At 42.6% G+C, this 17,663-nt stretch overlaps 1 protein-coding gene across 2 annotated transcripts in view; it reads right to left on the bottom strand.

Annotated features, from left to right (window-relative positions):
- Positions 1-17,663, bottom strand: part of Frem2 (FRAS1 related extracellular matrix 2) — a 131,827-nt gene that overhangs the window by 41,625 nt on the left and 72,539 nt on the right. For both annotated transcript variants that reach the window (XM_034500651.2, XM_076932361.1), the window contains exons 5-6: positions 16,284-16,409; positions 14,037-14,288 (exon numbers count right to left, since the gene is read on the bottom strand). In XM_034500651.2, the coding sequence (XP_034356542.1) occupies positions 14,037-14,288; positions 16,284-16,409 (378 nt within the window). The remainder of the gene's footprint in view (positions 1-14,036; positions 14,289-16,283; positions 16,410-17,663) is intronic.

The raw sequence follows: 17,663 nt of genomic DNA on the forward strand, positions 1-17,663 counted from the left end.
GATTACAAGGACAGAGGGAGCATCACTGAGATTTTTGAGGTGACAATGTAACTCCATTTACGGTCTCGAGTGTAATTATTTGGGAAGACTAGTTTAAAAAGCCTCCAGTCAACATTTCATCTGTTTGACAAGACAAAGGCTACAGAGAGGCAAGCTTCAAAAGCCAGTCTCAGGCGGAAAGCAGCCAAGCTTTTGATGTGGTGAAAACGAGGTTCTTTCCAAACCCATGTATATCTTTCAGTTTCCAGACTGCACTGCCGTGATGTGTTTAATAAAACATGGAGGGAGGGCTGGAGAGATGGCTCAGAGCACAGTCTCAGCACCTACGTCAAAGCCTGTGTCTAGAGTTTCTCAGTAAAGACAGTGAAAGCAGCGGCAAACTTAGCATTCACCTCTTCAGGTTACATCAAAAGTCTTTAGTTCCTTGTCAGTTGTCTCTAGTGCTTTACAAGGTATAACTCTCTTCCACGGTAATGACCTTTTACCTCCTGACAAAGTCACGCCGAGTCTTAAAGCCGAGAGGTTAAATAACTTGCTACATAATCTATCTAGAGCAAGAGTCAAACATGACATGTTGACAGGGTAAGAGGGAACGACTTTCCACTCAGTGGTAATTTCTCTGACCGTGTTTAAATAAGCTGAGCAATAAACATACTTAGATGTTCACATTTTTAGAATGTTCTCTTTGAAGATGCACAATGAGAAATGGTCTCGTGAAGGAAAGAAATGATCTTTTCTGCCAGGCGGAACAAGATCGCGCTGTATGTGCGTGTGTGTGTGTGTGTGTGTGTGTGTGTGTGTGTGTGTGTGTGTATAGTTATGGAAATGCAATTCTCACTCAAAAAAACAAAGGGAAGGGACAACAAGAGGAGAGACGGCGCTTAGAGCTGCTGCACCTGCGTCAGAAACCACCAGGCACAAGTTCCACACGAACACTCTCATGCCTGCTAACTAATGATAAATGTGTAAGATTTCCAGTCGACGACGAAGACTCTGACATGAGGCTGATTTATTTGGGAATCCCAGCAGCTGAAGGAAGAAAGGCTAAAACTAGTAAAGTGTTAACCGCAATCTGTGTGAGGTCTCAGGGTTAGGAGCGCGTGGCTGACACTGGAAAAATAAACAACGTCCACCAGAGACTGGCTAAGAAATGACACTGGAAAGATCTGCTGGCAGCCAGAGGAGGTCCAGAGTAAACAGCCCGAGCCACTCTGTTGGGTTCCAGGCTCAAAGGAATGTGCTCTTCTCTCTTCAGGATCCTGCTGGTGGCTTTCTAGTTAGTGTAGCAATGGGAGGAGCCTCCCTCCTCCAAGCTCAGAGGGCAGGACATCTTGGGTCAATGCGCAAAGCCTGACTTGAAGAGAGTTACTTCTCTGAGTCTTGAATTCATGCTCTACAACACAAGGACACTTCAACTGGACCACGTGATGCCAGACCACCTGACTCACTGTCCTATCACACTCTACTGTCCTATCACACTCTACCACCTGACTCACTGTCCTATCACACTCTACTGTCCTATCACACTCTATCTACCATCTGACTTACTGTCCTATCACACTCTACTGTCCTATCACACTCTGTCACCTGACTCACTGTCCTATCACACTCTGTCACCTGACTCACTATCCTATTGCACTCTTTTTCCTTCTCTGGGGACCAAGGATTCTTGTGTAGGTTCTACCTGAAGTCGTTTTTTTCTCCTAATTTATATTCATATAACCCGTCCATGTTTACTTTCTATATTCATTATTAGAAGGCAAATAAGGAGAAAATTCTCTCAAGTGGGAGTTAAAAAACCACTCTTGTCTTATTACTTTTTGGCAACCAAGGTGATAAAAATGTAGGGATTATAACTTTTATATCTCATACGCAGATAGCCCATACTCAGTAACCCACCTGTCTCTGAAGCTAATTCTTTGATCGATGACTAAAAGTATTTGATTTATAACCATGTTTTTTATTAACCAGTGCAACCTACAGAGAATGAAAAAGTAAAGCTGAAAGCCTCCTAGATGGAAGACAGCAGTCCTGAGTTTATGACCTGATGGACGGTCCTGGCAGAGCCTTGAAGGCTATGGAGTTGAGAGGAAGCACAAAGGGAAGGCTGTGTGAGGGGACTGGAAAGCACTACAAACCTAAAAGCCACTTCAATCCAGCTATTGGTGTTCAGATAGATGCACTGTTAAGGAAGATGCCCGTGGCATACTACTATTATAAGAAGCTGGGTTTTTGAGGCACTGATGTGAGGGGGTGAGGAGAAGTCTGAGGGGCGTGGGTGGAGTGGGAGGGCGACCTGGGCAGAACAGCAGTGTGGATGAATCCCTGACCTTTCATGCTTGGAGGTGGCACCATTTGGCATGGTGTGGTATGGTCCTTGGTGAGAGGAGACAACGTGAGGCAGGAAAACATGTGGCAACGGCCAGGCTCTGCAGGTCCCTGCGACTGGAGCCTTGGGCTGGAGATGTCTGGTAAAAGATACGTTCAGTTGGAAGATGGGCAGGAGCCTGGTGAGATGTGTATTTAGAAGTATGGAGGATGGATGGGCACGCTACAGACAAGTTACAGGCATGTAGGAGCCTTTGAACTTGAAGCTGGCTTTGGTGTGGCATGAGCTGTTCCAATGAAGAGAGATGGCACAAGGATTAAACCATAGACATATACAAATGAATATGGATTTGGGGTGGACGGTGAAGGGAAGGAGGGCTGGTATTGTTAGATGCATTCACTATGATTGAGAATATAGGAGAGAGGGGACTGGAGAGACGGCATAGAGGCTAAGAGCACTTGTTGCTCTTACAGAAGACCCAGGTTCGATTCCCAATACTAACACGGTAGTGCTCAACCATCCGTAGCTCCAGTTCCAGGAGAGCTGGTGCCCTCTTCTGGCCTCTTGAGACACCAGGCACACAGGTGGGTCTCAGACATACATGGAAGCAAAACATCCATACACATAAAATGAAACTATTTTAAAATTAATTTTTTAGAATTAAAAAAGTACAGGAGGGAAACCAGGGAGGGCAAGGATTAGTTGCTATAGCCCACACAGTCCGTTTCCTGCTTTGCACTCTCTTGATGTCTCAGGCTAGTACCCTGCTCACCCAAGTGGTGCTGTGTGATTGTCTTTTCACTCCTTAAAAACAGAAAGAAAAGAAGAGATGGTTTTCACCCACAGCTGAATTTAGCTCTCCCATAATTACAACACAAGGATTTTCAAGTTTCTTTTTCTAGAAAAGCCAAGGGAGAAAATGTTTTTTAACAAGGTAACAACTTCCTGTCTCCAGGGGATTAATCAAGGGCTTTCTGCTAATGGCTGACTACTGAACCAAATCCAGGACACAGAACTAGGTAAGTCTACCAACATTGAAAATAACTTGAAAATATATACAAGATCATGTTCAGCAAGAACACATATTACATTTGCCAGGGCTCAGCGATCCCTGGAAAAGTGGCCTGACCCCTTTGTCCCTCTTTTAACCATGCTGGGTAGTCTAGATGGCCCCTTGCCCTGCCAAGATGGAGACCACACACAGGTGCAGAGCAAACCTTGGCATCTCTTTCCTTCCTGTCTCTCATCTCCAGGGTCATCTTACAGCACCAGGGCTGTGGGAAATCTGTGGCTTCTCATGTTGACTTATTTATTTGTTTTTGAGGTTTTCCTGGGAGTGAACAGTGAAAAACCACTCTTCGGAATGAGGGTGAATCTTACACAAATAAAAGGCAACCCAGAACGAGCCCTACTTGGCCTTCTGACCTGACAGCTTCACTTTGCAGCACATTTCAGGTGGGGCTGGGGAGGAGAAGAAGGCAGTGAAGCCAAATGTTTGTGGAACACCCTCAGGGAGATGGAAACAGATCTATTGCAGCCCTAGAAGGGGAAGGCGTACACCCCCCTCAGCAGGGCCTGACATTTCACTTCTTAAAAAGCATTCTCATAAAGAGCTACTAACCATTTTATTTCTTTTTTTGAGGTTGTATTCTGGGACTTCTGGCCTGTCTAAGGCAGTGCTATCTTCAACAGTGCAACTGTCTTCACAAAAGAGAGACTGTTAAAGTTCAAGGCTCACGTGACAACGCCCATTCACTTGCTAGATGTCAGTTTGAGTGACTCCATTGGAGGTTTTTTTTTTTTTTTTTTTTTTTTTTTTTTTTTTTTTTTGTATGGAGGAAGGGGTGGGGAGGCTCTTCCTGGAGGTCAGGGACAAGTTTCAAGCCCTTCAGAAAGCTTCCTGTGGTAAGCCTGCCCTTTACGTTCGCCAGCCTGCATGGGTGTGTCTAGCTTCTTGTTGGAATTCTCCTAGGAAAGGCTGGTTTGTGTTCAGCACAGTTTTCAGCACCTTGGAGCTTATGTGATACTTAGAAGGGTCCAAATAGGGAAACATGCCAAGGGATGCAGAGCAAATTGTAGTCTTTGTCATCTTACACTGTGTCTTGAACAACACAAGCATTTAGCAAACATCTAAGAAAACTAAGGCTTGAATTCAGTCACCGCTAGGCATCTTGGGAAGTTGTAGGATACCTCAGTTACTGCTAGGCATTTGGGGAAGCTGTAGGAAACCTGGCCGGTTCTCCAAAGTGAAGGTTCATTCCTTGCACCCCCACACAGTTTGACTTACGACTATGTGTAACTTCAGTCTCAGGGAATCCAATTCTCTCTGTCTCTGTGTCTGTCTCTCTGTGTCTGTCTTTCTGTCTCTTTCTGTCTCTCTCTCTCTCTCTCTCTCTCTCTGTCTCTGTCTCTCTCTCTCTGTCTCTCTCTCTCTGTCTCTGTCTCTCTCTCTGTCTCTCTCTGTCTCTCTCTCTCTCACACACACACACACACAGAGGCAAAACACTCATACACATAAAATATAAGCAAATAACTCTTTTAAAAAAGAAGAGATGAGAGGTAACAAAAACCAGTCTGTATGTGTCCAGCACAGAGACAACTACTACCGAGTCGATCTGTATATGGTGGTTTTGAGTAGAACCTGGGATTATAGAGGGCTGACTATATTTCATGGACACAGAAATATAAGAGAAAAGGTAACTGTTTTTTTTTTTTTTAAATTCTGTAAAGTGTGAAAAGAAAGTTTCATCCATAATTTCAACTGCTTTGGATTGTTAGAAATGTCCTAAAGGAAGCTGGCATTTTTAGTTTTAGTAAATTTTATAATCCCTGTGTAGATTATTATTGTGGTTATTTGCAGCATGATGTGGCTGTTTTTATCAAATGACACACCCGTAATTTTTACACCTGGAACTTCAGCTATGGAACTGACTCCATAGAACTGGCCTGAAGACATGTCTGTGGGGGCATTTTCATGACTGCAAACTGATGTAGGAGTGCCTAGCCCACTGTAGGAAATACCATCCTTTGGCAGGTGGCCCTAGGCTGTGTAAGGGTACCTGAGTAAGCCAGGGAGAGTAAGATAGCAATCTATTGCACTTTTTCACTTTTTTTGCATTTTATGGCTTTAAAATTTATTTATATGTACAGGAGCTGGGGAGAGTTTTGCACAGAACTAAAGTGGCTAAGGGCCAGAGGAGACCTGGATTCTCTGTGCTGGTGCTACAGGTGTCTGTGACTTGCCCTGTGTGGGTCCTCTGCAAGAGCAGCACATACTCTTAACCACTGAGACATCTGTCCATCTTCTGATTGCTTTTTATTATAAAATTCCTCCAAAACCACATAGTGGCTTACAGTTATGTAAAACTACAATTCTAGGAGATCTGATGCCCTCTTCTGGCCTCTATAGGCACCAGGAAGGTTGTACACACACACACACACACACACACACACACACACACACACACATGCAAAATGCATGCACTATAAAAATTAATTTGAAAATAAAATATTCCCTTAGTAGTTACACGTTTACAATGTTAAAGTCTGCTGTTTGAAAAGCTGCCTCTGAGATTTATGTGATCTTTCAGCACTGAAATAGAACTCATCACTGTCTGAGATCTTAAGGATAGACTTTCAGTGATCTCCTTCCAGGGTTTTAGTAATAATAAGCCGTGGATGTTTACACTTCTGATGTCTGCAAGATCAGTGTAGCCAGAAACTGCTCTCCTGTTTAAAGAGATGAGTATCAGGCAGATGGTGTCACTAGGAAAAGCACAAAACAAACACAAGGTGTTATTTGCCCAGAAGAGTCTGAGGAGAGCCAACATCCAGGGCTGCAGAGACAGCCGCTTCTGTTGGCTGGTTTCCCAAATGGCTGCCAAAGGCAGTGCTGATGCTTGTCTTGAAGCCACAGACGACACTAACTCCTTCTCCTAAGGATCCCAGAGGGCTTACAATTGGCAGAGAGGGAGCCAGGGTGGCTCACCTGTGACTTATTTGAACATCCACAAGATGTCAGTTATTCTAGGCTATTCATGGGGCTGGAGACAAATGAAAGAGCATACAGCTTCATTTGTCAAAATTTACTGCTAACGTGGCCCCAATTCTTTGGGTCTTACAGTCGAATTAGAAGGCAAATGTGTGTGTTTAATATATACACTGCCAGTGGAATATGGGGTGGGTTTCACAGGTTAATGCCATGCGTGTTGTGGTCACACTGGCTCAAAGCTCAATGGCTGTTCCCCTTAGATGACGCATTGAACCACAGTCAAATGGTACAACAAAGGCAGGCTGTGCCTTCAAAATGTATGCCTATAATGAGAAGAAATTCAGGCACCTAGGATGGTATTTGTGTTAGTACTGGATATAGGTTACATATGAAACACTGGAAAATAAAGCAGTGTTTTTGTGAAGCTGGGATCGAATCCAGGGACTTTTACATATTAGGCAAGTGCTCTACTACCGACCCACATCCTTCACATAAAGCCCCGAAGAAAATGAAGACAAGAGTCAACATAACACTACACACAGCTTTTATGCAATAGCTTTACCCTGAACCTCTCCAGCAGAGCCCATGCCTGTGCACACAGGCTCTGTGAACCCGTGTGCACAGAGCTCACTCTGGGTAAACTGTCAGTGCATAGTTCCTGGGCTTATGTGCTTTGTGGGCAAGAAGGTCACTGCTCTCTGTAAATCATACAAAGTGCTTAGCCGTTCTCATAAAAAGCTCCAGAGTCTTTTCCTTTTCTGGTAATCCTGGTGAAATGTTTTTGGGCAACTTGCAGAAGGGATCCAAGTGGCTGCTTGCTGAGCCTGTGTGTGTGTATAGTGGGAAAAAGTGTGTCCCTCTGCTGAGCAGTGAGTTGGATCTACAGATTCAGAAAGACCAGGGGACCTCTCCAGCAGCAAGGTCTTTTGGTTGCTGCATCAAAGATACCCCAACTGTTACAGACCCCACTCCATCAGTCTCTGGCCCTGATGTTTTTCCCTTATTTTAACCATTACCCATCCCTCTCTGGGGAGGCTCCTCTTTAGAGATAGCTGTCTGACTGCTTGAGTGAGTTAAAGACAAAGGGCTAGGAACTGGGGACCTAGAAACACAGGTTCTCCAACGGACAAACTTGGAGAGACCTGGTTCTCTAGACTCTCTTCTTCTGCGTCTTCTTTACCCTTTTTTCCTCCTCCTCTTCCTTCTATTATCTTTTTCCTCCTCTTCTTCCTCCTTCTCTTCCTCCTCCTCCTCTCCCTCCTCTCTTTAGTGAATTTTTTGCTCACACCAACAGCGGAGCTTTCTTCTCATCTTCTCTTACTTGTGTGTTAACAATGAATGCTGTAATGTTGTAATACCTGTTCCCAAATCATAATTAAACAAAGATACAACATGAGTCTTCACCGAAAAGTAGTTTAAATTTAACCAAATGTCTTTGAAAAAAAATGCAACCAGAGCATCCAGTTTCAGTTATTTTGAAAATCAGTATCCTTCAAAATCAGCTGGGATCATTAATCTCATAAAAAAAAACTCCATATGTTCTCTCCTATACAAAGAGTATAGCCAATAATATATGTATATATGTAAACAGATGTACATGTGGGTACAGTATATATAGAAAAGAGAACTCGAAAGGCTAAATATTAAGGGACGAGGAAGTTGAAGACATGAGTTATGAAAGAGGATAGAGAGCAATGGCCTCCAACCCTGTCATGGATTTTTCATTTTTGGTATCGGATAAGTACATAAATATATATTTGATGGGGAAAGTGTAAAATCCAACATGAAGGTCCTCAGCTTCAGTTCTCAAGGGCTTCCCTCCTTCTATAAGTTTGTTGAGTTGTTATGGTCTTTGTATCTGGGTTATGTTGATGTGTGTGTGTGTGTGTGTGTGTGTGTGTGTGTGTGTGTGTGTGTGTGTTTAAACTTGCAACTTTTTCTTTTAATAAAGTTTAAAATCAATAAATAGATAAAGACACAAAACCCTTTTTTTTTTCGACAAGGTACTATTCAGCAACATAGTTCAACTGTACGTTCACACAAGTTTTAGTCTGTAACAAGTGGCAGTTCTTACTTCCAACAGTTGCTGAGATGAACCCGTGTATTTCATTTGGAAGAAACAGTTTCTGGTAGTCTGTCTTCTGGACTTTACACACTCTACTTATTGTCTGTGACATTCTGGTATACAGGGCTCACCCTGTGCCCGTTCTCCTCTTCCTTTTGACTGCCACCCCCTCTCCCCTTACTTGAACTGTCATCTTTGCATACTTGATTTACAGGATTACTCAGTGTCTGACTTAGTTTTGTATCAATCCTAGCCTATTGCCTAGTTCTTCCTGTGTGTCAGGTCTAGAGAGACAGTTCAGTGGTGAAGAGCACCCACTGCTCTTTCAAAGGACCCAGGTTCTATTCCCAGCACAATATGATGGCTTATAACTGTCTGTAACTCAAGTTCTAGGGGATCTACTACCCTCTTTGTCCAGGTTCATATGTAATAAACAGACATACATGCAGGCAAAACACCCATACAGATCATAAAAAAATTAAATTAAATAAAAAAGAGAATTTCTCATCTTTCTCAATCTTTTTTTTTCTCAAGTTGCTTCTCTTAAATTCCTATCATGAGACGATGCTTTGAACCTTCCACAAACTTTCTGGATGCAAACATTTTTAAGTCCTCTCTTCCCTCCTTCTGACATGAGGGGCTAGTCATCTCAGGGTTTGCTCTGGTTGTAACTTTCTGCTTTCCATTGCCTTCTAATTAGTAACCCCAAACCCTATACTGATAATATAACAATCTTATTCGAAAACTTCTCCATGCTCTCTGACCAATAAATCAGACCATGCGCTCATTCAAAGCATTGAAAGCCCATCAAGCTGCTTTCTCAGACTTGCTGCCCACAAAGCTCACCTTCTTTAGTCAGTTTCTGAAGTACTTTCTTAAAGATCATGCCACCGAATTTCCACAAAATGTTGTAGGCCGAGACACCCCAGTGATGTCATGTTCAAGTGAGGAAAACTGTTGGAAAGGAGGTTTGGACAAAAGGCCAAGCACCATAAAAGGAGCGAGTGTGCATGCAGAGCCCTGGACATTGACTGTAGAGTTGGGTACAAAGTCATTGGGGGGTGTGTGTGTTATACCTGAGTCCTGTATTCACATCATCTCTACCCTTACCTTTCTTCTTCCACCCCTTTTTATATCCCTCCCTGAGACTCTCTCTCAAATGCAGCACTTGGTCTTTAATTATTATTGTTACATATAGATGTATAATGTATATGCACATATGTATGTATAATGTAGCCTGCTGGGTCTGTGGCTGATGCAGGGACTGGATAACCCATCAGGTGGCTCATCCAGTGAGAAGACAGAGCCTCCCTCTCTCTGCTGCCTTTATTGCCTATGGTTCTTCACCCAGAGTTTTCTTAAAACATGGCTTCCTGGTCAGCTGGGTTCCTCCGTGCTCTATAACTCATTCCTCCCATGTAATTTGTCTGTGAAGTCAAATCATAATTAGTTTTGTTTTGCTGTTCATCTTTCAAGGTTTCAGGAGTTCCAACTTACAAAGTACCTGTGCGTTTGATCAAACTCTGCTTTCCTATTCTCCCTTTCTATTGTGCCAATTCTTATTACAAGCTATTCTCATTTAACCTTTGATATAGTCAGCCCCACTCCACACATGTGGATTTTAAATTGTGGGAGATTCTGGCCTGGGTCAAGTGCCTGTGTGTCCATTTCAAGCGTTACAACCTTCATAGCGAGTACCCACTGTATTTTTAGATTCTTCTAAATGGCCAGGCATCTCACCGATTCTCTTTTATTTTATCTCATCCTGGCATCAAGGGTACCGCATGTAGCATCTTTTCCATAGAGGAAGAAACCTCTTGAGTTGTCCCATTCAGTCACTCGTGTCTGGCCCCACTGGCTTTCACTGACTCATGGTACCATTAACAATGTGATTATCATAATGGATACAATTCAAGGGTAGTCAGAGCGATTGCAAACTCATCCCCCACACCCAATTCTTTATTTTGAAATAAGATTTTAACTTGGGTATACTTAATGCAGAATATGTTTGTCAAGTTATTACTTTAATTGAATCTGTCACTTTCTTACACAAACCAGCTGGCATCCCTTAGTGGGATCTCACTCTAATATAAATAATTGTATTTAAAATTAAGAAAAATGGGGGGAAAAAAAAGACAAGCTGGTCTTTCAACTTTGCACAAATGCAAGCAAGTTCACTCACATGTCGCCCATAATGCATTTTTCTAGCATAAAACATTTTCTTCTGCAAAAGTGTTCTTGCTTTTGATTCCAATGTCGTAAGCCATTGGGCGCTTGAGAACTGAGATCCACTTACCACAGGGCTCATCTTACAGCTGGCTACAAGCTCCCTCTTTCTGCATGGCCTGGTGGTTTTTCCAGTATGATCAAGGAAGACATCCACTTTAGTGAAGCCCCCATTTGGGTTGTCACACAAAGGCAAAACCATGGGTTCAGTTTCAACATTCCTCCATTGACTCTGAAGGCTGACAGTAAAGTTAGTGAAGTATCCCTAGAGCTGAACTAATATTTTGTGTAAGGGACCAGTACTGCCACACTTAACTGTAACTTAGGGAGGGACAGAACACTGAGGATGCTGGTGGAGAAGTGTAGGTTGTCTGTGTATTCTGAAGTCAGACACATCAACAACGTGTAATGTGTCACTTTCTCCAGGTACCGGAACCCTCAGCTGTTTCTTAGCGGCACAACACAGAATTTAGCCAGATGTATTTGTGTAGCCTCACGCTTCGCTCCTATAGCTAAACACCATCAACGTGTTGGTGACGCTGGTGATAGATACTTGGTCCTAGTGGAGATTCTCAGGTATCTGCCCACCAACCATCATTATCTTCCTCTTCCACTTGGCAAACACAAAATGCTGTTTTATAATGTCATGGAGGGACAATCTTGTTTTAGAAGATTCTGAGCCCCCTGAGTTACAAAATTACAAGGATTTAATTTCCCCATTAAGAAACAGTCAGGTACTAAATGCCTCATTCCCTGTGCCTGTTCCCACAGACACAGGCATGGCACTGTGGTATTTGACTTTTTTTTTGTTTGCTTGTCTGCATGTTTTCAAAATCTGGCATGAGAGTATAAGATATATCTCACCTGCCCGTGACTCCTCACACCTTCCTCTTTTCCTGGTATAGAATAGTGAGCCTCACACTGACCTAGAGAAAGGATTTTCCTTCATATCAAGCAATATATGTGTGTGCTTTTGTGTTTTCACTCAGCACCAAGCTGAGGTTCTATATGGCAGAAGAAGAAGACAGCATGAAGTCAAGGACTGTCTAGCAGAGAGCAAACGTCCATGAGTGGGTGGAGACTAACTGAGTGGGTGGAGGCTAACCGATCCTGGGGCTCTAAGTGTAGGTCTCATGGGCTGAAGGTCAGTGAGATCAGTCTTAAGAAGGGGTAACATTTGATGCATGGATCATAGCAGTGACGAATATCAATCTCTTGAGTACTGATGGGGAAGTGTCTGCTACTGGACATCATCATTCAGAGTGTCTCTGAAACCTATCAAGTAAATTGTTTAACATGCTCTGAGTTCAAGCTCAACTGAATAACATGTGGACTTCTGAACTTGAACCCTGGTGTGAGAATGAAGCCTGGTATGCTATCTTCTATCTACCTTTTTTTTTTTTAATTAAATAAGAACCAGGGATAATTCCCATAGGTCAAAGGAATTTCACAACAGTTTTTCAAGGCTGAAAATTAAGCACTCAACTGGAAACTAGGCTTGTTATGATAGATGTGTTACTAAGGCCTATAAAGAAAAACAAAGGCTGGTCTGAATTAGGGTGATAGTGCAGAAATGGAAGGAAAAAGACAGCTAGAGAAAGTAGACAAGCAGATTAATCTGACTGTAGTTTCAGAGCTATTAATAGGAGGCCCTGTAACTCCAGAGCCTCAAAACCTAGTCCTTCAGCGCCAAGGTTCATAAAATAAATATTCTGCAAACTACTCTATGATAGGACTCTATCGATTGCTCCTCCTCCTCACCCCAAGAAGGTGTTTCCCAGGAAAAAGTGCACAGGAGGTACAGACATCTCTAGGCCTGATGCCATTTTCCTGTATAAATACAAGCCAGCCACCTCACACATCGGCATTTCCATCATGTCCACGGAACAGAGGGAAGGACATCACTCTTGGTTCTTGTTAAGACTTAATATGAAACTTATATATGTGAATTTCCCCCCTATATATTTATCTTTCCCATGTGCATGTCATAGAAGTCCATACCAAAAGACTTTGGTGAACAGCAGCAACAGAAACCTGGACCAAAGTAGGAATTAGTTAGATTCTAGCTTTCAAAGCCAAACCATGTTCCATCTAAACCATCGCCGTCAGGACAAGAAAAAGAGTGCTCTGGATGGTAGATGGGAATTTAATGTAAGTTCTTAAGCTTATTCTGGACATTTGAAATACTGGCTCTTTAAGAGTGATTTGATTTGAAATAAAATTGCTTGGTTTAAATATACTTAATGCACTTAAGATGTGTTTTGCTTTTGCAAAGGATCCAAGTTCAGTTCCCAGCACCTACATGGGCTGTTCCTCTCTGCTCATATGCACCCGTAACTGCAGCTCCAGGGAACCCGACCACCACTCCATGCCTTCCTGGGGACCTGCACTTAGGTTCGCACCCCCCTCCCCATATGTATAACTTAGAAAATTAAAAATAAATAAATAAAGAACACTTTATTACATGAAGCACTGGAGGAACTACTTTTAAAAAAACACACAAAGTGTTAGCTAAAGATAAGAAAGAAGAATTTCCTTTTATGCCCTCTTGTCAAAAGTCACTCCTGAATTTATGATACAACAAAGAGGCATCACCCTGTAGCTCACAGGACTGTTAAAGGCTAGAACAAAGGCATCACAGAGGGACCATGGGACACATGACTGGCTTTATATCCTGCTTTCTTCTTCACCTTAATTATCAAGACCTTTCCGGACAGAAGAGGAAAGGTTGCCTTCAGTTTCCTGAGTTTTAAGATTACTTGGGCTTTTTGACTCTTCTGCAGCTTTGCCCCAACAGCAAGGCTTATCCTTCTCTTTGATCCGCCATGAGGAAAATAGGAAGGAGACAGAAAATTGTCCATGGGAGGGAAGGCAGTGCTGTCCGTTGCTGCCCTTGCATACAAGATCATTTGCAACCAACCCCCCTGCTCTCTCTCTCCCCACAGGAAAGCATAAACTGTTTCCAGAAAGCATTGCTTCACGGTAAGTTGGGTTCCCTGGGGAAGAGCAGTCTAGTATGTCAGCTTCTCCTGTCTTGAGACTTAATTTTCCATATATTTGTTACCCACCCAGTGATTCATTTAACAGCTGTTCTTATGGGTTTCTATGGGAAATAGATTTAAAAACTTGGATTAAAGTTAGAAAAGAAAGAAGGGAATCAATGAAGCTTATTAAAGTGACACTGATTCTTCACCGTGGAAATTGACTGTAACCGTTCACTGGTAAGGTGACCTCCAGTCATTAGAAAACATTACACCAGGAAAGGGCAGTGATTGATGAAGCCAGTGATTGATGAACCTTAGCCACTATAAAATCCAACAGAGAACCAACAAACACCACTTAATTCTATTTGATTTCAATTTTTCTTTCTCTATAGATAATCATGCCTGCAATTGCCATCCCAGGTAAGATAAATCAGAACTCACCATCATCCTTGTCTGTGAGGATGGTCACATTGGCTCCTGGAAACTTGTCACCGATCCTCCCGCCCATGGGCATGCTCAAAAGAACCTGGAAAGTCTCCTCCTCTTCGTACAAGGAGTCATCAATCACCACCACACGACACATTTTCTCGCGTTCATCTTTGTCAAAGCGGATCACGCTGCTATGGTCCTCAGGCCTGGAGATGTAGTCAGAGTAAGACAGCACGGATGTCCGCACAGTGCTGGTGGCTGTCCCTGGGGGCCAAGAGAACCCAAAAGACTTCAGATTTCAAAACCTGTTGTTTTCATATTCAGTATTTAACTGTTGCAGTTGTACGCAGCCACACCCCAGAACCACAGTGGCAACTAGAGTATCCTTATAGCACAGGTCTCCTTCAGAATCACAACTACAGAGTATCTTTATGGCACAGGTTTCCTTCAGAATGACCTCACACACTGCAAATATTGTCTTTTCAGTGTTTTCCCCTACCTCCCCTCCAACAAGCTTTCAGATCAACACCACAGGGTAAAACAGCATCTCCCACTATTCAAATGTTTTCCATGTCCAGGCCAAGGCTACATGCCTCCTGTCTTGCCTTGGTCCTTCTGTCCATCTGCTGGGTTTTAGGCTTTGGGGATGTAAGAAGTTGAGAGGTAAGTGCACTAGCTTTGGCATCAGGGTGCAAGGTTGAGACTGAGTCTTTTTTTTTTTTTTTTAAGTCTTTTTTGTTTTGTTTTAAAGATTATTTATTTTATTTATATGAGTACATTGTAGCTATCTTCATACACACCAGAAAAGGGCATCAGATCCTATCACAGATGGTTGTGAGACACCATGTGGTTGCTGGGAATTGAACTCAGGACCTTTGGAAGAGCAGTCAGTGCTCTTAACCGCTGAGCCATCTCTCCTCCAGCCTCAAGACTGAATCTGTTTATGAATCATTCATTTGTCCAGCTTTTCAGATCACATACACATTAATGGGAATTTTCCTGAAAGTCTGACATGATGAAAACAAAATAGGGGACTTTTTTTCTTTTCCACTGCTTCCCCCCTCCCCCAGAAAATGGTTTAGTGTGATAATGACCTTGAATATATTAACTTTAAATTTGTCTTATGCAAATTTGCCTTTCATGGGATGCTCACACACAAGCAAAACAGTACTTTGAAATTTGTTTGCAATGACGATGAATGAGTTTTACGTTTTAGAAATACCCATTTACTGTCCTTTAAACTTGAGGGCACTTTAAAAACTGAGTTTAATGCTTATGGAAACCCTGAAGAACTTCAAGAAGATAGCTAAATCTGTGACACTCTCCAGAGTTTATCAAACATCGACAGGATGGATTAGTTATCCTGGTGATTTTAGCCATATCAAAAAGGATTAAACTCAGAAGAGACCTATTGCTCTCTACTGGAAGTTTGCATTTGCCCCTCACATGCTTAATTATTAACACACACTTTCTTATATTCTTCAAGAAGACACATTCAGGAAAATGTAGATCCATTTCCAATATATAATGACTTGTCTATAGCCCCTTGGTCTATTTCCAATTGGTAATACTTTGTCTCTAATTCATTGCATCCATGGTCTTCTGTTTGAAAAAGTTCTACAGTCACATATAAAAGGTATAAAAGTATCAGTTTTGGTTTTGGATTCAACCCGACATTTTTTGTCTGCTTATGATCTCATAGACCCTGATACCTGGTCTTTTTCCTAATAGGTAACAGAGAAAAACTTCTAGGACATGGCTGTTACCAGTCAAGCTAGCTTTAAATTAGTGTGTCCTCCTCAAGTATACATTACCTTGACCCTTTCTTTCCCTTTTTGTCGTGCTAAGGATCAAACGCACAGCCTGGGGCACCATAGGGCAGCCACAGAGCTGCACACTAAGGTTGTGACATGTTGAGACAACCCAGGCTGTCTGAGAATGCTAGCAGGCTGCATCACAGACCAGACCCCACCTCTAAACAACGGCTCCAGTGGGCCTAGGTGCCCTGCAACCGAACATTGGATAAGAGACCAACAGTTGAGGGAAGAAGCAGCAGCTTCCTACCAGCTGACTCAAAGAGGCCCCTAGAGATACAGCATGAAGCACAGTTGTTAAGGAATGCTCCAGTGTCTACAAAAACCCGCAACAAAGCCAGCCCTTCAGGACCCACTGGATGAGGAGGCTGCTGGGCACACTGGCTGGAGAAGGCCACTGAGCGCTGACTGGAGGTCATTTCACTTGGCCCAGCAACAGGCTTACCTTGCTGTGTGTAGCAGATCACCATCAGCTCCCGGCTGATGTCTCCACTCCTCCTGATGGGAATAAACAGCTCACCCACATCTTCTTCAACCGAGTATTCAGACTGGGGAATGAACACGGTTGATTCTAAAGAGAATACAATTACAGTTGCTATCATTTTTTTTGCTTTGTTTCTCCTCTTTGATCTGAATTTCTTATCTCAGAGGCTTAACATTACTCTAGTAGCTCTTCTTTTTCTTTTTTTTTTAGAATAATAGTGTCAGGAAAGGGTGGAAGAGGTGAAGGAATGGGTATGCAAAACTCAGCATGGCTTGTATCTCCAGTTATCTCTTTGTTCTCAATAAATAACACTGCACAGTTCCTTCCAATTGCCCTCTCTCCTCTCTGTAAAGGATGACATCTTCCCTGGTATAAGCTGAGAGGTGGAAATGCCCTGATTTACAGAACCTCTGGTTAATAGGGTTGAGCCTGGCTCCCAAGCACAGTCAGAATTGGAACTCGGATCATATAATGTCTACTCTATCCAAAGGGCTTCCTTTTGGATGGTTTGTGATTAAAAATGTAACAATATACTGTTCAACTGTTTTCAAACAACAGTTCCTTTAGCGTTCCCAAGTGTCTTTATCAGCTACAATATCACATCTTTTTTTTTTTCTTCCTTAGCAGGATAGCAATTACTTGTGACATAAAAGCTATTTTTATATGACATTATAAGTCTCAATGATTCTTTTTTAAATGTAGATGAAAGGTACATTAAATAATACAAATGGCATAATAAAATTGTTAAAAATAGATCTACTGTTTAAAACTTTCACGATTATTTAATTCAATAGTTTGACATTACAAACCCCAAACAGATTCTGGTATTCCTCTGGAAGTCTGCTTCCCCGAAAGTCTCAGCATCCACACAGAAAACACATCCTGATTATCTTTGAAACAGTAAGCACAATTCTTCTGTGGCTAAAAATGACTGTAGACTAGTGCACACAGTTAAGATACACAGCCCACCCTGCCCTGTGGCTGAGGGCATGAAGGATGAGAGCCCCCATGGAGGACTCCCTGATGCTGAGGCTTCCGGGTGGGTCAGCCAAAGGGAAGAGCCTGCAGGAAAGGGCTTCTTGGACAGGAATCAGAAATGGTTCAGTGGTTAAGAGCACTTGCTGCTCTTACAGAGGGACTGGAATTTAGTTCCTAACACCTATATATGGTGGTTCATAGCATGCTGTAACTCTAGATCCAGGGGATCCGATACCTGACCTCCTAAAGCATCCCCACACATGCATGCACATATGCAAAGACATAGGTGCACATAAATGAAAATGAAAAGAAAAATCAGAGCCAATGAATTTTAGAGTTCACTTTTCCAGCAAGTCTTGTATA

Source organism: Arvicanthis niloticus, chromosome 4 (assembly GCF_011762505.2).
Source record: "Arvicanthis niloticus isolate mArvNil1 chromosome 4, mArvNil1.pat.X, whole genome shotgun sequence".
NCBI classification, from domain to species: Eukaryota; Metazoa; Chordata; class Mammalia; order Rodentia; family Muridae; genus Arvicanthis; species Arvicanthis niloticus.